The sequence below is a fragment of the Doryrhamphus excisus genome, linkage group LG19 (assembly GCF_037039965.1).
Source record: "Doryrhamphus excisus strain RoL-2023G ecotype Guam linkage group LG19, RoL_Dexc_Guam_v1.1, whole genome shotgun sequence".
NCBI lineage: Eukaryota > Metazoa > Chordata > Actinopteri > Syngnathiformes > Syngnathidae > Doryrhamphus > Doryrhamphus excisus.
The window spans coordinates 10,494,395-10,515,887 of NC_136375.1; the positions used below are offsets into that span (position 1 = coordinate 10,494,395).

A 21,493-nucleotide genomic window follows, 5' to 3' on the forward strand; every position below is an offset into this window, starting at 1 on the left:
GCGGCGGTGCTGCTGTTGTTGCGCATGCGCGTCAAGGCGGGAACGCACGGACGCAGCATCTCGCCGCCACCTCTCCTGCCTCCTCTCTCCCTCTCCTTTCCTTCCCTCGCCCCTCCCTCCCTATGCATCCATCCTGCCGTTGTGGTTGTGCTCCACTGCACCTGCTGATGCTGGCGATGTTGCCTCCTGCTGTGGTGAAGCAATCAGGTGGACCGGTACCATCGTCCCAACCATGAGCCTTTTGGGGGTGTTGTGGTGAGGTCTGTACCCAACTCCCGTCTGTATTTGCATTCACAAGGCAGGTAGAGGGAAAATAATTTTCCAGGATAACTTAACCGTTTCGTCTAGTGGTTAGCATGCAGACCTCACAGCTAGGAGACCAGGGTTCAATTCCACCCTCGGGCATCTCTGTGTGGAGTTTGTATGTTCTCCCTGTGCATGTGTGGGTTTTCTCCGGGTACTCCGGTTTCCTCCCACATTCCAAAAACATGCTAGGTTAATTGGTGACTCCAAATTGTCCATAGGTATGAATGTGAGTGTGAATGGTTGTTTGTCTATATGTGCCCTGTGATTGGCTGGCCACCAGTCCAGGGTGTACCCCGCCTCTCGCCCAAAGACAGCTGGGATAGGCCCCAGCACCCCCGCGACCCTCGTGAGGAAAAAGCGGTAGAAAATGAATGAATGAATGAACTTAACCATTTCTGAGATATTCCTTATTTCTGAATGTTTTTCCATGACTGTCTCCAGGATGAGTGGAAACCTTGGGTACTGGTGTGTACCATAGCGAACATGCCGCTACATAAACATGTTCTACAAGCCAAACTCCCCTGGAAACTAAAATGGCAGACTACTGACTGATTTGTAATGTTTGCTTGTGTACCATACAGTTAAACCTTCGCCCCAGTTTTTACAGGATTCGGTTTTTGTTGGCTAGGTCTCAGGTTTTGTACAGAAAATAAATAATAAATAGTAAACTAATAAATAATGTTTAATAAATAATAAACTAGTCCCTTTGTGCTGTACTGTATGGTTTCGCAAAATTGAGTGCCCAAACGAAGGACCCTACGCATTGCTGGCTTGCTGTCCATGCTAAATAACGAGTACAGTGGAACCTTGGTTAGTATCAGTTCCAGAAGGACCTAGCACTACACTACACTAGCTCCAACTCTGCATGCGCTTTAAAATGTCAGTCATGGTGCTCAGCTCTTGGAGTGAAACGTACAGTATGCGTGTTAGACTTGCAGTACGGTCGTTGGCAATGAATTCGTCGATGCTGACAGAGTTTTGCTCTTCACCGCTATTACAACATCGGTATTATACATGATTCGAGTATTTGAGTCCATTTGAGTGTGGATGTTCGGGAGGTCACATGTGTCGACAGAAAGCTTTCTGACATGCTCAGCTGCGACCGCTTCCGACCGGCACCCGTTAGGCCACCCACCCCAGGCACCTGGGACCCGTCGGTTCTGGGCTGGGGGGGGGGCACCCTGGCGGAAGTAATAGCTTTCTAACAACACCTGATGACAACTGTGTCCTCACCTGCCCACCCCCAAAACTAAGCTAAGCTGACATTCAGCAGCAGTAAGCTTTGAGGAGATAACACCGTGGAGCATAAAAATAAATGAAGCTAATTATTTATTCAGTTGTGTCTGGGTGGCTCATTAGCATAATGAACTGAAATTGACCACACGCATCGCTTTGACCCTGACGCAATATCGCCGGCTTTGGGAATATATTACACAGGAGAACAAAGCGGTCCTTATTAAGCGATGCTTGCATGGAAGAGAGGGATGGGGGGCTGGGGGAGGGGGGGGGGCCTTGGAGACTCTGACATCAGTGATTTAATTTAGCACCATTGTGTTGTGGCCAGGGCCATTCATCTGCCTGCATTATGTGTAGCGGTGTGTGTTGTGTTTAGATTCTGACTGCTGGTTGTGTACTCTTTGATAAGACTCCCCACAGAGGCATCTCCCCTGTGTTGGGTCCAAGTGCAATAGGAGGGAAACATCTTATATATGATTTATAATTGGTCCTAATGTTGGTCACAGGCTTACCTTCTGCATCATACAAAGGAGGCACAACCCCCCTTTTAATCTTCCTCCTCTTTCGGTCTACAAAAACCTGCCTCTAACCTCGAATCCCCTAGCATCAGTCCTCTGTTGTTTACACGAAAAAAAAAAAGTGTCACAAAAATCAACTGAATTGGAGATGGAGTCAAGAAACGCTGCCTCAAAGAGAGAAACCTTGAAGAGAACAAACCGTACAGAAGCCTTCAGACATTGTAAACAAAGCAGAAAGAGCCTACTGTTTCACCAATCCATGTGGGAGATAAAAGCGGTCTGCTTTTCTGTCTATTCTATTACCGTCCAAGACAGGGGTCGGCAACCTTTAGCAGCAAAAGAGCCATTTGGGCACATTTCCACCAAATGAAATCACACTGACCGCTAAATCGAAGGTAATACTACATACATATATATCGCACGGATGTCCGAACTTCAAGTGGTAATACAGTAATACGGTAATACAGTAATCTAACTTATGTGTCCAAAGGGGTGGACACAAAGGGGCGGTCGAGTGGTTAGCGCGCAGACCTCACAGCTAGGAGACCAGGGTTCAATTCCACCCTCGACCATCTCTGTGTGTAGTTTGCATGTTCTCCCCGTGCATGTGTGGGTTTTCTCCAGGTACTCTGGTTTCCTCCCACATTCCAAAAACATGCTAGGTTAATTGGTGACTCCAAATTGTCCATAGGTATGAATGTGAGTGTGAATGGTTGTTTGTCTATATGTTGGACACATTCATTCATTCATTCATTTTCTACCGCTTTTCCTCACGAGGGTCGCGGGGGTGCTGGAGCCTATCCCAGCTGTCTTTGGGCGAGAGGCGGGGTACACCCTGGACTGTTCGCCAGCCAATCACAGGGCACATATAGACAAACAACCATTCACACTCACATTCATACCTATGGACAATTTGGAGTCGCTAATTAACCTAGCATGTTTTTGGAATATGGGAGGAAACCGGAGTACCCGGAGAAAACCCACGCATGCACGGGGAGAACATGCAAACTCCACACAGAGATGGTCAAGGGTGGAATTGAACCCTGGTCTCCTAGCTGTGAGGTCTGCGCGCTAACCACTCGACCGCCGTGCCACCCCTTTGGACTCATAAGTTAGATTTTCTAGTCGGGGGATGCTTTGATGTGTTTTCAGCGTCCCCAGCATCCCCCCAGCTGCAGAATCTACTTCATGGCATCTTGTGAAGCCAGCTGTCTCCTCCTCCTCATGCAACTCACTCCCACTTCACACCTAAATAATCCATGATTGATTGATATTGTGCTCCTAGCTGCCAGCATGCTGCCAATTTGCCTGTGCTGTCAGTGCACGTCGATGCCAGGCTTGATGTAACAATGTCAACCATCACCGGTGACATGTTTTCCAGCAGAGGTTTGTTTTTTTTTTCCCTCTTTTAAACCTCCAGGTCGTAGTCACCTATGAAATCAGTGCATCTTTTCCTCCATGTGGATTACAATTCTGCACAATAACTCTGGCAAATATGCAAATGCGGAACATGCAGTTCTATTATGCACATGAGCAGAGAGCTAATCCGGTGCTAATTCCAGGGGCAGAGGTTAGGCTGGATGAGTGCGGACATGACAAGTACGCAGGGCGGCATTAGGCGGCGAGTGCATTAAACGCTCAGCTAGCTTTTGCTAAAAATGACTTGAACACACATCCGTGGTGTGACAAAAGCTGGGCTACCACAAGCTACCCAATTAACACAAAATCCAAATACACCATTTTCTCCCCGCCATCGAGCCCGCACTGCTGCAGTGTGGTGCTTGCTGGTGGACAGTTTGCAGAATGAAGTCGCCCACTGAAAGCACATTTGCATATATTACACAGATGTTGGTATACAGCGTATGAATATGCATGGATGCTTAACATATGTGAGCATACATCCATAGTATGCAGCCAGATCTTAACAGATTCACGTATTTTACGCCTTTAGTGTCCTTATTCGGCCACAAAAAAAAATCATTTCAGACTGAACACTCCTGACTGCGCTGGCGTGTCGAGTCCTCAAAGCCTCACATCATAGTCGCAGACACGTTTGACCCTTTCAGCAACACAGGCTGTGTGCTGTCTGGACCAAGTGGTTGGGGGGGGGGGGGGGGGGGCAAACCAAAGGAGCTTACTAAGAGTCGAAATCTTGCAGTGAAGAACCTTCAAGTAAAATGCGTGCATGCATTGAAAACAGCTTTTGGTGAAAAGGAGATGGTGACCACACAAAAGGCAGACCAACATCTAAGCTCACCCACCAGCAAACTACCACAAACAGTAAGAGAAAGCCAAGAAGAAAAGCCCCCCCCCCCAAGTGTCTTGTGCTCTCATTCATAACAGAAGGGCTCTCAAGGCACTTTTCCATAGCAACCAGGTCCTTGGCCACGCTTCATACGAGAAACATGAAGAACCAAGCAGAACACTGCCTGAGCATTTCCCTACAAGACTATAAGGGGGCAGCTGTCTGCCTTGACGAGTTGGGTCAAGATACGGGTGGCTGGGCCTAAGTAAGCCCGGACTTGCCTCCCCCCAGAGGATCCTGAGGCGTTTCACAGGCCAGTTGAGAGACATAGTCTCTCCAACGTGTCCTAGGTCTTTACTGAGGCGTCCTCCCAGTCGGACGGACCCTGAACACCTCCCCTTGGAGACAGCTTGACTAGACGACTGAGTCACCTCATCTCGTGCCTGTCAATGAGGAGGAGCAGTTCTACTCAAAGGGAGACCCCAGCCACCCGATGGCGAAAACTGATTTTGGCCACTTGTACCTGCGATCTTGTCCTTTCAGTCACTACCCAAAAGCTCATGAGCAAAGGTAAGGATAGCTCCCTCTTCGCCACCCCTAGACCTGGGAGTAATGACTCCCAAACAGGAACCTTCCCATTGGTTGCAGTTTATTGTCATACCCAGGACAAAACCTGAGGACCACCTTGTAATACTAAGACATGCTAAGGACAGATTAGACACAAGACAAGAACTGGGGCGCCCCACATGGTAAGTTTACAGATACAAAATCTACTAAATGATGTATTCAAAAGGTCACGGACAAGCATCAAACACATGCAATGAGTTCTTTCAAAGTAAAACAGGAAATAAGTGGGGACATCTGGTGGTGAAAAAGAGAAACAACAGGGACCAGAAACAACAAAGACATGAATGACTGCGCCTGCATGCTGTGTGTGTGTTGCAGGGACATTTGTGCAAACAGCTGAAGGCATGGCTGTGACGTGTCTGCTCGACTGCGCTCGGGGTGCCACAGCTGGTACCCGTCGTACCGTGGAGCAGATGGACGCCGCTATTCAAGGAAAGGGCGAGTGTCAGTGTTGCCATGGCTATGACAGAGGGAAGTTTTTCTGAGACAAATCAGTTTACTGGTCTCGCCGATAGACACACTGATGTTTCATGCATGCCGACACCCAGCTATAGGAGATGTTCAGTGCCAAGTAGGGGCATCTGGCATAAAAACTCACTCAGACAGCTACGACAACACATGCTATGCTGCTATACTGTGTGTCCATGAAGGAAGAGCTTAGTTGTCGTGTTATCCATGATGGCAATAATCAATGCTGAGCATGAGGGACAGGTTATCAATGACTGGACTGGATACAGCTTCCACCCCCCCCAACTCCCCCTTTTGAGGTTTTAACTCCAATCCATTCACAGTTTATCAAATCAGCACTTCACCGTGACCGCGCCTGTACTCTGTCTCAGCATCTGTTTGTGAATATTTTGTCTCTACATCAGAGGTCGTCATCAGTGTATGAGCTGGACAATTTTTACAGTATCAAATACTACTACTACTCTGAAATGATGCATTTTAAAGTGGCCATAGTATCACATAAAGCACACATTTCGCAACCATCACCTGAAAGATGCATACAAGAGTCAAAACTAACTACAGTGGCATTGAGTTTGACACACAATTTAACACGTATAATAAAACTAAAATAAAGCAAAACTACTTCAAAGAGCAAATGGGGAGTAACAGAGTAAAAATGTGCCGTTTGGCTCCAGACCTGATAGTGATATGTGAAAATTCCTTGTTTATAAATAGCATATTGTTGTAAATACAGCATAGACAACCTGTTTACGACCTTCTAAATGATTAGAGCCCTCTAGACATGAAATAACACCCCTAGAGTCACCATTACACATATAAATAAGACTTGTGCTTGTGTGTTGCGAGAAATATGTTCCCTAAGGAAGCTGAGTGGCAATCGGACAGGAAGTGACATTGCGGGTTCAGAGTTGAGTTTTAGCTTGGCGTACGTTACTGCAACAACAGGGACATTTAGTAGGAATTTTTATTTGTGATTATTATTATAATATCAAACCTACAATAAAAGCTGATTGTTCCAGCGACAAAGTTTGCCGTTTGTGTGTTGAATCGAACATTACTTTAACCTTATTGACACCTAGTGACCAATAATTGTTTTGAAAAAAAGATTGAGGTTGATTCTGGGTTGATTTCCGGATCGGGGTGTGCACACGAATCTGTCTGTCATAGAAGAAATTACGCCGAGCATGACAAAGAAGTTGTAGCCTTAAGGCATCTGCTGGTAAATGAAGCAAAACGGTAATCTTCCCAAGAGTTGCCATTGCACAAACCAATATAGAAAACTGACATTCCTCGGCTCTGCATCACTGAATTAATTTAGTCAGCACCTACATGAACCTACATAAGTTGCAACTTATGGTCCTGCATAATGACCTTGTCAAATGTACCCAACCAAGAAACTATAAAAAAAGCAAGAGACAACAAGACTGCTCTGTTATTATAGTGAGCATCTACGCTACACTATTGTATAAATTAAAAAAACAGGTCGCCAAGGACACTTGTCAATAAAGACAAAAATCACTCCCCTCCTCTTAAATCATACAAATATGAAGGACAGCTGTCAAGTCTTCATTGTCTCCCTTTGACACTGTCAAAAACGTACACAGAGCTGAAGTATTGTTTGTCCACGCTGCTTCAATATGGCCTCCGTCTCTCCTTCAAATTGGAGTAGGCTTATCTTCCCTATTAACAGGTCGTCAAGGAAGGATGTCGGCAGACATTGATAAGTGAGGACCCCGAGGGAAATAAGCTACATTTAATACGAAAGCTCATCTGTAAAAGTGTCAGGAAAGAACCAACAGGATTTGGGATGCTGGGATCTGATCGTCTTGTCCTTGGTGGTCTATACTGTACTCCCATTTTGGAGTTTTGGATGTTTTTTTTATGAAGCACTCACAAGTGCTTATTTGGTTTTCCTGGCGCGGCTGGACATCGGCCAAGCAGCGTAGAGACGGTGCAGTCAATGCACGGTGATTAAAGGGATGGCAGAGCCCAGTTTACAAGAATAAGGTTGCAATCAAGTTAGGATGTCTGCCATTGTGGGGTTCAGCCTGCAGCGCTGCATTCGAGTGTTACGGGGAACAGAGGCAGGGTGGGATTACAAGTGCTTGTCAGACTGCTGACTTCGGTTCCTATCACATGAGACTCTGAAGCCTTCCATCTTCAGAGGCTCCCCCCCTGTCTTCTGTCAACATAGCCAACCCGTGAGGCCTGACCTCTATAGAAGAGACTCAGCAGGTAACAGAAACAAGAATGGGCTGGCACAGCGGGCATATTGAGCCTGGAAGGAAAAAACACCTTGCGTCCACTCCATTTCAGTCCATGTCTGCCTGGGTGTTTCATTATTGATCTTTAAACTAAAGCAAAGACAACACAACACGGCTTCATCAGTTCATGCACAGTCAAGACTAGAAAGAACAGGTTTCGCTTGCATAGCGGCTTCATACCTTCAAGTTAGTCAAAGTGCTTTGACATTGCTGTCTCATTGACCTACTGATGACACAGCATCGAGGATCGAAGCAGCAACTTTCAGGTTGAGAGACAACCAGTCTATCACCTGAAGTATATGCCATCCCAACCTCCCGTAGCAAAAAGACACATGAGGGCCACCGCTTGAACTCGTAGTCAGATGGCAGACAACTTCCCGACAGTCCGTTTGTCGTCCATATGGAAACTGAATCGATTTAACCGGTCTTGAATTATGACCTCCCAAATGAAAAGTGAATTAAAGGGCCACCAGTAGTCTCCACAGCACTCAGGGAATGTGTATCCAGTTTCGCCTAATTGCATCATCCTACTATGTGGCTCCATTCAAGAATCCAATAGTCTTATTACTTGTAGAGAAGTCTAAACACATGAACCCTTGCGTTCAAGGTCATTGCCATTCTTTTGGCTCCTGTTATCCTTGCATAAAATGTCCCCCGTATTATACTGAATTGACTTTTAAACAATGTTGTAAAAGTAATGTGTCCAGAACCTTTTGATGACATGAGAAAAAAAACGAAATTTCAATGATAAAAGCCTGCCACAGACTTAGCCAATAGATAGCATGTCCGATTGCTCACCTATCAAACTCGTTTATGTTCGACTTTTCTGACATCTTTATTTCTCCCCTTTTGCCTTGGGGCAGCTAGCTAGCTAAAGTGATCTGCCTAGCTTCTTGTTTTCGGAGCACAAATATGACATTCTACCGCGCTGACATTATGTAAAAGAAAAAAAGCTATGGGGTTCGTTTGGAGCTTATGTGTGTCGAACCGGGAAGCTAAAAGTGGCAATCACGTTCTTGGGGTTCCATGAATTCGGATGAATTTATTCCCAACAGTCTAGTATCTTCACTTCGAGTCTCCTGGCTGCAATGCTTCCAGTACGTGTGCGCGTGTCTGTATTATTTTTTGGGGGACCAATCAAATTTCACCGTGTTATGTGTTGCCATGTAATCGCAATCCGCCCAGCATTTTTCTGTCCTCTGATTGGTTGATATTTGAAAGCCTATTCGGAAAATTGAAAGATCTCTTGAATGCAGGAACACAAACAGCAGCACTTAACATGGGGCTGTTCGTCATTCTGTGCACGTTAAATGAACAAATATATAGTTTAGACATCACTCTTAGAAAATTTCATAGTTATTTTCACTTCCAAATGGTACCTACCTAAATGGTAGGAAAGTACTATAATACGGGACCTTTAGGCAAGCAGCTGCCAATTACGAGGTGGCTTGTTAATTCTACATTTTCTCGTTGACAATACCACACTTCAGGTAATTGGTCTCCATGTCACCTGCGGGAGAAGACACACATTTGGGAGTTAAAGAGCGCTACAGTACTGACACATAAGGTAATGTTCAATACCAGAATAGGTGTTGAAATCAATGAGGCCTGACAGTCTGCGTGGAGCACACATCAAGCACGAAATGTAGTAGCACCCTGAACGCATCTCTCTATTCATTGCGCCCCACCTACTTGAATACAGTTGGGACTGGATGCAGAGGGGTGCAAATGTCTTCATGCCGGAGTGCAATTACTGCAGAATGGCGCACACACACACATAGGAAACGTTCCTTCATACAATCCGTACAATCCATTTTTGTTAGTTAACCTCGAAGTTGAAGCACAGTGAAGCATTAGTGACAATTTATTCATATGCACAGCCACTAGATGGCGTCATCATCTCATACATGAGCAATTATCTTCCCACTATACAGAAGATTAGTAGACATTCTACAATTAAAAACACATATTTTAAGCTAAGGCGTTTATATATTTTGGATTATAACCGTCAATGAAAAATTTGAAGCTAAAAATAAGTCAGACATGCTATATTTGGACTTCTTTTAGTGAAACTATATCAATCGACCAATTCAATCAGCTGGTGGGGAGGCTGGACGTACCCAGCATGCCTTTAGGGCTTTCTCAGTCAATACAGTGACCTTCAAGGAAGCAAATGGGTTTGAATAGGAAAAGGCAACATCAACAATGAACACAAATATTTGTAACTACTGTATTAACGTGAGCATCAGAGAGAATAGAATGGAGAGATAAAACTGTGCAAGACGACAGTAGGCCCAAGAAGTCGCCTGCATTATTGGACAGGTTCCGGTGTATTCCATATATGTATCTCTACCATGTCTGGCGTTTATCCTATGGCTGTTTACAAAGATGCAACTTTGAGTCATGCTGAGGTACACAAGTTGTATGTTCTGTGTTTTTTTTGTCTTGTGACGCAGTGGTCTTCCGCATGTGTCCATCTGTCAATAGATATTGTCCTATCAATGTTTGCTATTTGGCGGCGAGGGGCATTTTTTCCCCCCGCCTCAACAGAGCTGCTTAGGCCTCATCCGCAGTGTGTTTATCCTCTTGTTTCTTTTTCAAGCGGTTATTTGACCCTTTGCGATTGTCACTGGATTTCTGATTCTGCTGCATGCAAATGTCCTGGAATTTCTGTTGCTCTTGCAACATGGCCGCCTGGGAAGAACACGAAGACAGAAGGGAGGGGAGTTACTGGATTGGTTTGTCCAGTTAAAATTTAAAGTGCAGTTAGCTCTATTTGTGTGTCTGTAGCTTTAATGCTAACGACCTGTGTTTGTTTCGGTGACCTTTACCAAATTGAAGGGGACAACAGGTGGTCCTTTGTTTACAGACTCATATCCAAATTGTATACTGTACACCTAACGTGAACAAAAAAGCATCAAGCTGTTTAGTTATTACTGTCCCCGATCCTTTAACATGCTCAAGGATACTGTATTGACCTGGCAGTTATGTGTAGCGTTACAGTTTATTTTGTCTTTATTCTCATATAAATACTTTCCATTTTTGTAGTTATTTTTTTTAAGTTTTTCTATTTAAATGTAGGTCACAAATGGTCCCGGGCCGCACTTTGGTCACCGCAGCCCCGCCGTAAACCGAGGACCACCTGTGATAGGAGCCACCAAACTGACCTGCTGGCTCTCATACTGCTTCAACAGGTCTTTCATTCGTTCCTTCCTGGTGGTGGCTTTCTCCAAGCGCTCCTCCACCAACTGCTCCCGCTCCAACTGGTAGGCCTGGATCTTCTCTAAACGCTTCCTCCGCTGGTTCTCCTCCATCTCAGAATCCACCATTGTTGGAAATTCCTGTTTCCTTCTGCGTGATTACACAATGAATTCTTAATGTAGTGTGCTTCATGGCGGTGTGATTAAAAAGACAGTGTGGTTCCATCACAGTCTGCTGGAGGAGGAGATATTCAGCTACATTGAAGCTTACAATGTTCTATACCTGCTATTGAGCCAGATAGGCCAGGCGAACGAGCCTGTGCACAGATTGGCTATAGTCTGTATGAATGGGAACGCAGCAGAGAAAATGATGTGACTCGCACCCATGTCTTTATCTGGCAAGACTAGCTGTCAATGCACAATGACATTGGCATGAGGTGTCAACGGAACCACGGCCGCTTTCGGGTATTTCTGCAATAAGACTTCATTGTAACAATTAAATAGCGCACAACTTATTGCTGGAGTCTGTCTGCGTGTGATAAGAGGAGAAAAAGACAGCGCCAGAAGTCAGGAAGTTGACAAAAACTTTTTCCAAAAGTACAAGCGACCATCTGAGGTGCAAACATAAGATGGAGACTGAAAATCTGAAAAAATGTGTTTGCCTCTTTCTGGTTTTAATGATGACGGAAGGCTAGTTGCTGTGCCACTGAAGTGCTTTTGGCATAATGAGCATTGGCCAGTACAGACTACTACTTTGTCAGCAGCCATTAACTGCCGGAGACACACACACACACACACACAGGAAAAGGGATGGAGGGGTGACAGGAGAGGCCACATCACACTGATACGATGAGCACAGTGGGGGTCCTGAAATAGCTTTTTGATTAAGAGACGCAAATACCATCTCATTTATCACAAGCAGGCAGGGATGGCCTGAGCCAGACAACGTGAGGGGGCGTGAGAGGGAGAGAGAGCGGATGACACCAGAGACAAAGGAGGTCCACTCTTGGGAGACACTTGCTTTGCAAAAATGCTGACAAGTTCCTTGACATTAAAGTCTCACAAGAGATAGTCAGATGCACTTTGGCTTGCTGAAAGGTGGAGGTTCTGATTGAGGTATTGATTGAGCAAGCAGTAGCCAAGCCTGAAGTCTGTGAGCTTTTCACACAGTCGGGAAACTACTACTACTGCTGTGGGGAATAATAAAGAACTATATTAACTCTAAACATGTAACAAGTTTTCACAAAATGCCGCAAGGCATGCTGGGTAGTCCCACCTGATGAAGGGAGTGCAGTCCATGGGAGGAACAACGATGCTTAACAGTTGTTCAATTGGTATGTTGGGAGCGTTGAAAGGAACAGGACTGCAGGCCTCATCTGCTAAAAAAACAAACAAAACAGCAGCGATGAAGTATGTGTTTTTGTTCCCAGTTTCCGGGTTGCTTGGGCAGCAGTCTCAGTAGGGAAGCCCAGACTTCACTGGACACCAAGGCGTTCCCAGGCCAGCTGTGAGACATAATCCATCCAGCGTGTCCTAGGTCTGCCCTTGGTACTTCTTCTGACTGGGCATGCCTGAAGCACCTCACCAGGGAGGCGTCTGGGAGGCACTAGATGTGAAGAAGGAGCAGCTCTAATCTTATAAACAAAGAAAAACAAAAAATGACCAGAATCGTCGGGTGGTGGTGGTGGCGGTGGTGGTGATGGTGGTGGCGGCTCCTCAGCAGGAATTTCATCATCATCATTTGGAGGTTGAAATTGACTGAGCCAATTGAGGCGTAATTGCCATGCCTGAAAAGAAAACGTCACAATGGGAGAACGTCAAAACAATACACATACATGTTTATCAGTGTCTAAATTTGCTTTTTTAAATTTTTATTATTTGTTTACACTTTTATTTAATTTATTATTTACTTATATTTGACACTTTTGTCATTTTTATTTGTATTTTGTTTTACACTTTTATTATTTAATTTTATTTTTAATTTATGATTTTGCACTTTTATTTCCTTTGATTGTTTTTTGAACATTTCTATTTACATCTTGAGTCATTTTTAATTTGTATGTATTTCTATGATTTTTGTAAAATTATTTTTACACTTTGTCATTTCTCTTTTTTTTATTTATTTATTGTATTTTTTGTATTTTATTTTTTATGCTCCTATACAAGTCAAACCAAGTAAATTTATGTTCTTTAAAACTGCAATCCTGAGTCCAGAATGCATTTTAAAGGAATTTACCATGACATTTTGTCAAAGAAAGGGTGAAATGACGAAAATACTGCTTAATTTTACTTGAAAATAAGTCAGCCATCTGTTGAATATGACATATTTTAATATGTAAGAATGGATTCCACCAGTTGAGAACCACTGCACCGTATGGACAGAAGGATTAGGACACAGTCACAGCATCAAGTTTTCCACACTGTCTAGTTAAGACGAAGAAGTCAGCTAAGTGATGCCCAATACTTTTGTCCATCTCCAGATACATATTCAGCCACTGGGTTACCTTGGCAGCACGGCCGGGTTCTGCCGCTTCCCAAGCTCTTTTAATAGCTTTGATCTGCTCTATTCGCTCTATGTCCTTCTTCACCTCGATGCTCTCTGTTTGGTTCTTGTCAACAGCCACACACAGCGTGTAGTTGGCCTTCGTCAGGTCAAGGCTCTGCACAAATGTCAGGTAGACACACATGGATTAAAATAAAAACAACACACACACACACACACACCGTGTATATATAGACAGAGATGCTGAAGGTCACCACGCTGCAAATGCGTGATGAGTCTGTCTCTTTCAATGAGCCACTGGACCGGGGCTTTTATGCGGCGCTCAAGGAAAATAACATGTCATTGTTGAGTTAATTTATTCAGAGATCATGACATCGGCTACCTCCAACAATGTTGTGCTGCTAATGAGAAAAAAAACAAAACACATTCAAATGGAAATAGACGGCAGAGAACCAGGCGCTGTGGAAATCTGCCTTTCAAATGTGATTGGGCTTATGATTAGATATGCGGCAAACAAGAAGCACTTATTAAGGGCTTTTGATTTGCACAAGCAAACATGGAATACTGAGCGAGAGCAGGCCTCTTCAAGACAGATTACTTGCAGCACAACACTGACATGATGCTTGTCTTACTTTGGGTCACAGATTTGTCTGACAGCGGAGTCAACCAAGCAGATAAAACGCTAGACTGAAAGACTCTGCGGCTCCCAGTCAATGAGTGTGCACTCCAAAAGGTCATTTTGCTTAGTGACTCTCCACTTTCTGGACTTAAATGACATCATTCAGCTGAGCAGGCACCGGAGAGCTTGGTAGTGACTAGTAGGACTGGATAGCACACGTTTACGCAGCTCTGCTGACATCACGGTAGCACAGTTGTCCCGTCACAGTGCGGCGGTGATATATTACCGTTTCTTCCTTCGGGACAGATGAGCCGCCGTGGATTTCCTTGTCGTCTTGGCCTTTCTTGTTAGGTTTGGCTGGCACTTCGATGATCTGCTCCTCATTGCTCGATGTGTCAGAGTCCGCCACTTCCTCAGGGAAGAAGACTGCATGTTGCAAAGAGAAGGTGCATGGTAAATACTTTGATGGATGCTGACACAAATTATCTTAGATGTTAACTTTGTGAGTGTGAGCATCTGTCATGTGAGCACACCTCTGCTAGGTGGCACTGTTGCACTTCCCAGTTAAACTGGACACAAACGTAAAGGCTCCCTTTCCCACAATGATCCATCATTTAGACGACACCCTGCCAAGTTAGGCTCGTCTAAGCCGTTTGGAAATGCAGCACGATGTCCGCTTGCGATGCTAAAGCCTGATATTCATGTGGACAAGTCGGTTCATGAAAACACAGCGGCGTTGTTTAGGTGCTAAACACTGACATGCTGAAGCAGTACATACATACATCCAGTCATGGTGTGCAGCTGTGCATTAGACATGCACACAGCACTATTTGAGCTTGTTAAAAGGGGTTTCAAAGAGCGCGCCGTGGTGTGCACTATCCGTGTAGCATATAGGGAGCATGATCAAGGGCACAGCCTCACCGCTGAGACGCGGTTTAACTGGGTGAAATTAATTCACTTTCCTGCTGAGATATTTCCCAGGGCACCATGGGGCAAGAGGAGCAAACTTCATTTGACTTCCTATTGACCCACTTCCACCAGCTTATTGGAAAACCATAGGAGGCTTGTGTGGTCACTGGACTAATACACAAAGCTGCACCAAAGCTCACGTATACAGTATCATCTTATTCTATCTTCACAACAGACAATACTACAGAAAAGAAACTTGGATATAAATATATTGGCAGCTACTTAGACAGGAATGACACTCTGCTGAGTCATCAGTGGATAGTAGGGTTGAACGTGATTGGGTCCAGAGGTTTTTACATTCATTTTAAGAAAAGTACAATGAAAAAATATGACAAATAGGAACCTTTGTTTTTTATTTAACCGAGTTGTGTTTTGAAACACTTATTGTCCCACAAATTGACAAAAAAGGTATTAACATGAGACCAAATAAACCAGTTACAATATCTAACAATATCATAATGCAATATTTCCTTTAATATGTCATCTTTCACTCTGTAAAGTTGTGGAATTGCCGTTTGTCTCAAGTATTTTCCTCAAGGGCAATTTGTACTGTCTGTCTAACGTTTGCAGCATTTCTTGCAATGCTGCCTTTCCAATCGGCGTGTCAGCATTAATAGGTCCAGCTTGAAGTGCCAGCTCACTGTTTTTGTCTCCTCTACTCTTTGTCTATTTACGTCAGGGCTGTCAAGCAGTCCTTTCATATTCATCAAAACACACATACAAAAAAAAATGTTCGACATATATTTAAAGACAAGTCATTGTGTTTTTATTAATTGTTAATATCAACATTTGAGTCTTTCTAGTTAAATGTCTTTTTGCTCTATTTTCCCACTTCACACACTCATGCGTGGTTTGCTAGGAAGTCGAGGTGTTGCCTTTTTGGCCTCAGGGGTTGATTGCATTGTGGAGGGGTTTATGCAGCTTATAGCCCGGCACTGAGCAGCAGTACAGATGTGGACCTTCACACCTGCTCACCTGTGTGGCCGATACTACCTTTGCCGACTGCTTGTTTTTATTTAACAAACAAACACATGGCACAAAAAACACTTGCCGTTTTTCCACTTTTAATGTGCACCCCGACTCTAAAAAATTGTTAAATGATCTCTGTGCTATGAAGTTGATAGTGCTTTGGATTTTATTTTCATTTGTGTATATAGTGTTTTATTAATGTACTAATGAGTGACTTAGGAGTTAATTTCAGTATAAGATCAGACTTATGTCACTGTCTAGAAATGGAACACGTGCTGTACGTACCCCGAGGACCTTGTACCACCTTAAGATAGCAAAATGGTCGCTGAAACGTAAGGGGTGTACTGACTTTTGTGAGATACAGTACATAATGTTTATCAAGGCAAAATTTTGATTTGCTAAACGAAGCAGCCATATTGTGTTGTGTTCACAGTGGTTCTCATGTGTGATACGAGATGGGGAACTTGGCTGAGGGTACCTTGGGTTTCTCTGTAACTGAGCAGATGGGCAAAAGCCAACTGAGTATCATCCAAATCCCAGCTCTGACGCAGCACCTCTGCCCTCACCACATACTTATGCTCCTGTCAAACAAATACAGATAAAACGTGAGTGTAAAATACTGAGAAATGACGCACATGTACACGGTAATTGTTTTGCCTTTAGGTAAACATATTTAAACAGTCTAGAAGCTGCCAATACCGTCTCCAGAACATCATTTTTAATCACAGATGTCTGCTCTAATCTGATCAGTGGTCTTAAGGACAAATCAATATGCCTCCCGCTGATGATTTACTGGATTCGACATGATCCGTTTCATTACCGCGACGGCGGTACTCATTTTTCTCGGATGCCGAAGTACATGGTGTACTGCAACCAGCATGTATGCTGTATGTTCAGATAGCTGATCATACATTACTGCTCCCTGGCTAAGCCAGACACTAACAAGAAAAGCATCCCTCTGGTTTCTGCTGCTCTTCTCTTGAGCATTTTGTCTGTGTGAGAGAATGTGAGTGGGTGGGTGGGTAAGTTCATGTGCGTGCGCGAGTCTGCAAGTAAGGTGCTATGAGTATTTGGCAGTGAAAAATTCATACAAACACAAGCAGAAAGCAAGTGGGAGAGGAGGAGAAGAAGCAGCAGCAAGAGAGAGAAGGAAAGTGTCAGAGCAACCCGTGAATACATGCAGTCGGCGTTACCGGTGTTGCCGGCGTCTCGGTGGGCGGCTGCGAGTGGTCAGCTGCAGAGTCTGATTTCCCAGATGTACTGCCCTCCTCGTCTTCTTCTTGACTGCCGTCTAATTCCTTGATTTCATTCTCCTGGGTGGGGGATATGTTCTGGTTCTCCTCCTCTACTGTGCAACTGGGAGCTGTAACAAGGAGAGCAAAGGCCTGAGTCGGAGGAAAAGGAAGACAAATGGCGAGTGTTGCGCCCTGTTATTACAGCAGGAATTGGAAAGCAAATTAAATAGTTGGGAAACTTTACTCTAATGGGAAAAAAGCTATCTCCGCTTGGTTAAATTCTAAAAATAACACATAAAACATACATTAAAAACACATCCCAAACCTAATGGCTCCTCCTCAACCTCCTCCTCCTCCTCCTCTTTGCTGGGTAGGAAGTTGAACACGGGAATCACGGTGACGCCTTGCCCGGTGGCACTGGCCATTTCTTCCTTGTGGTCCAAAATGGACAAACGTATCATCACATGTGGACAGGATGTCTTAAAGTGAATAGTGATGAGAACCGGTTCGGTCACCTTCACAGAGTAGCTGCAAAAACATTACAAATTACAGATAAATCTAACATTTGAAAAAAATATATACTGAAATACAACACTTTCCGCAACCTGCTACAAAACAAGTGTCGCAAAACATGAGCAGGAGGGGATAGAAAAGAAGAAAACAGAAAACAGAGAGGGGAGTGCAGGGATGAGAGGGGTACAAAAAGAAGAACAGCAACAACTGCTGTTAATGCCTGGCTAATTTACGTGTGTATACCATACAACTGGCCGTTATAAGATACTCTAAGGTTAATGAGGTGTGGTGCTACTTGCTCTTACCCACATATAATATTCTTCTTGTTAGGAATATAATAATCCTGGAATTCCTGCATGGAAAATGTGCTGAGTGGAGATGGGTGGGACAATTTCGGCAGAGGCTCCCTTGTACAAGTCAAACGCAAGGTCCACTTGGAACCAGCAGGGGGCCATTCGGTGGTGATTGCCTCGGCCACAAAGGTGTAACCCAGCTGCAATGGGAGATTTAGAAAAATATATATGCATGAAGGATTTGACATTAATCTTTAATTTAGTGGTGAATAGAAGCAACCATGTTGGGTTGATAAAGATGGGGCGGGATTCTTGTGATGAGCTTGGTCAGCTCTTCTCCCGTGTCGTTATTTATGATGTGCAGCCGGGAATGGGGAATAGTGCAGTAGACCTTTGGTAACAGCAATGTCTCCCTAGTAAAAAAGAACACCTCCCTTCACACACACACACACACACAACACCGAGAAAATAAATGATTAAATTCCATGTTACAGCAATCTGAATTTATCATTCTATTTGTCAAATCCATTCTAAACCCGCCAAGTGACAAACATAGACAAACCTAAAGATCAAAATCCAAGAGGTGGCTTTGTCTGGGAAGCTGACAGAGTAATCGGCAAAAACTATTTTGGTCCATTCATCCAGCTGACAGGGGTAGAGTGTGGCCTTTTTATCATAAAGTTCAAACATGTTCCTGTGAAGGAAACACACAAAATTACACATGCAAAAGAGCTAAAACTTTAACTTGCTAAACATAAAATATGGTGTGATGCCTCCACAGAAAATACCAGTGACAGAAGAATAATAAAACCAACTTAAGTTATTGTTTGTGATGTAGCGGTAGTGTAGCGACTAAAGTGGTCCACGGTTCTTTGTCCTGGCTGACATTAATAGTAAAAGAAGAATGGGATGTACACGGACGTCCTTGCTACATCACGGTTCGAACATCCCTCATCCCTCACCTATCGCTGCTTCATGGTTAAATACAGCCTACTAAAAAAATACATCTTTAACCAAATTGTGCTTATTCTTGGCATAAATTGGACATTTTCAAGCATAAAAATTCCTAAATTAACTAAAATACAATTACAAGGCAGACGATGCATGCTAATTGTGAAAGTAGTTTGTACTTTGGCCACTAGGTGTCAGTAATTGTTCAGTGAGACAAGCATCAGAGATGATCACCAGAACAGGCACAATAATGAGATGCGATAAGCTAAAACTCAACTCTGAACCTCTGATGTCACTTCCTGTCCACACATTTGTCCGCTGGCCACTAAGGTCCCCTGGGGAACACATTTACTGTGACACAAAAGCAAGAATTTTATGAACGTCTTAAATGGCTTATTTACTCTATGATTATGTCTACTATATCGACCATTACATTGATGAGATAATAGCCGACGGAGGAAGAATTCCTATTTCCATTGACTGTTTTTGTTTAAATATGAACAATGAAGAGGTCAACAAGCATCGTGGAACAGACTGTGATTGACCTTAAGGGTTCCACTATTTAAAAAAAGGAAAAAAAGAAGCCTCCATACTCGCATGGAGCAGGCGCTCATGCGCAAACATACTTCCCCAGGCAGCAGGTCATATGGCAGACGCTGCTAGCTGATTGGAACAACGTAAGGATAAACAGCAGATGGTACCACTGGGAAAAAGATGGAACACAATGTGGAAAAATGCTCCCTGCCTGGCCGCCACAGGCCACCACAACCAGGAGAGGGAGCCAATTCTGGGCGTGTGGCAACGTAGAGAGGCTCAAAGGGATGACAGGATATCAAATATACAGCGCATACTGTAGCAGCAGTAGAAGGGAGCCCTCTTAATAATCTCACCTGCACTGCTTTGAAACGCTGTGGGAAAAAACTAAGGCCATTCAAGACAGTATAACCTTCATTTACCATAGCAAGGTGGAGGCGTGTTTGTCAGTGTCGGATTCAACCCTTGACCACATGTCTGAAAGGACTGAAGATGCGCAGCTCTTCCCTTTTACAGCTGGATGGACGAGGAGGACACAAGCACAAGGCAAAGTACGATTAAAGATGAAAGACAATGCACATTGCCAATACATGAAACATTCATCGAGGATGACCTACTTTTACAGCGGGAAGCAGCAATTGCTCAATGTATTTTGGGGAGTGGAAATAGGAGTACATGTATTATTCTTACTGTATATTGACATAGCAACAGTGTAAGGGCGTCCACAGGCGGCTTTGTTTTGGCTTTTCAATGAACAATAACATAAGAATTAAATCATTTTAAACACCCTCTTATCTAAATTGATGCTATTATCACTGGGGCCAAGGCAGGTCACAGACAGATGAAGAACTACTATGTTGATATCCCCAGGGGGGACAAGGAAAAGTGGCGGTGTCAATCGAAAAGCCCATTTGTTCTTTTCCTGAATACGTTTTAATATTTGGTGCTTTCAACAGCTGTCATTCTTGACTAATGAGTAAACCTATTTGAAAAAAAAAATGTGCTCCACTAGTTGCTATGCAAGCTATAAAAGAAGAGTCAAATTCCCACTGAACCTATTGTTTTGTCCTGTTTTATGCAAATGCTCCTTTAATGAGGCAGTGGCCAACTCCCATATGTGCATGTTATTCAGGGAGTGACATTGTCATGTGTTGTGCCTTTAGAAGGCACAGTTAGCTTCAGGCCTCTGGTATAAAAAGAGAGCATCTGGGCAAAGTGAGACTTTACCTTGACAGTAAAATGACACACTACTGGGGAAAATATCGGGAAATATCAAACATACCAAAGCGAAATATACCCTCGCCTCCAGCACACACAAAAAAAAAAACAACAAGACTGCAAAGGATGTGGTGTGCATGCGTGCCTTTTAGGCTATGTGTATGTATTACCACTGCGGCAACCCCTGCTCTGTCAGGACGTATTAGAAAGACTGGCAGTCTTATACTCTGCTCAGAGGCTCAATACATGCCACCAGGCTAGATCAAACTGTGACCAGCGAAAGCAGACGGTGTCTTGTGCATGCTTTTATGTGTTTGGACAGTGCATCATAATCCCTTCATGGAGACAGATGTGCGACTACTACCGCTGCTGCTGCAGTCCGTTCAGCCTCCCCGAGTGGTGCAAATCATCGGAGGAGAGCAGGAAATTGCAGTTACGACAACAGCGTGTATTGTCACACAAACTGTTGGTATTAAAGTTGGGATGTGTGAGTTTTCTTTGTGTGTCGGGTTACCAGATTTGGAGGATTTGAGGACCAGTCGCACCAAGCGTCCCCTGAACGCAGCCTGCAGAAGAGTTGCCGCCTTGACCTCCTCAGCTGTTGGATGCCTGTCGTTCCAATTTTCTGGAGGCTGCGACTCTTCATGCACTTTTTAAAGAATAGCCGTGCAAAACAACAGCGACAAATGAACACTTGCACTGGAAATGATCAACACTTTTCCCACTCAAATAGTGGCTATTATGCAATACATTATAAAATACAAAATTATCATAGATATATTGGAATATAGTTAGTTATTTATACTTGTATTTCATTTAGTCCAT

General features: G+C 44.0%; 1 protein-coding gene across 1 annotated transcript in view; it reads right to left on the reverse strand.

The window, feature by feature from the left end:
* Positions 1 to 9,530: 9,530 nt before the first annotated feature.
* The window catches only part of adgb (androglobin), a 33,168-nt gene continuing 21,205 nt past the window's right edge, over positions 9,531 to 21,493 (reverse strand). The window contains exons 21-34 of the mRNA XM_078799254.1: positions 21,183 to 21,317; positions 19,873 to 19,966; positions 18,528 to 18,659; positions 18,246 to 18,399; positions 17,978 to 18,165; positions 17,485 to 17,687; positions 17,118 to 17,287; positions 16,403 to 16,505; positions 14,273 to 14,412; positions 13,369 to 13,524; positions 12,528 to 12,651; positions 12,141 to 12,240; positions 10,832 to 11,015; positions 9,531 to 10,358 (exon numbers count right to left, since the gene is read on the reverse strand). Coding sequence (XP_078655380.1) covers positions 10,221 to 10,358; positions 10,832 to 11,015; positions 12,141 to 12,240; positions 12,528 to 12,651; positions 13,369 to 13,524; positions 14,273 to 14,412; positions 16,403 to 16,505; positions 17,118 to 17,287; positions 17,485 to 17,687; positions 17,978 to 18,165; positions 18,246 to 18,399; positions 18,528 to 18,659; positions 19,873 to 19,966; positions 21,183 to 21,317 — 2,021 coding nt within the window. The 3' untranslated portion in view covers positions 9,531 to 10,220. The remainder of the gene's footprint in view (positions 10,359 to 10,831; positions 11,016 to 12,140; positions 12,241 to 12,527; positions 12,652 to 13,368; positions 13,525 to 14,272; positions 14,413 to 16,402; positions 16,506 to 17,117; positions 17,288 to 17,484; positions 17,688 to 17,977; positions 18,166 to 18,245; positions 18,400 to 18,527; positions 18,660 to 19,872; positions 19,967 to 21,182; positions 21,318 to 21,493) is intronic.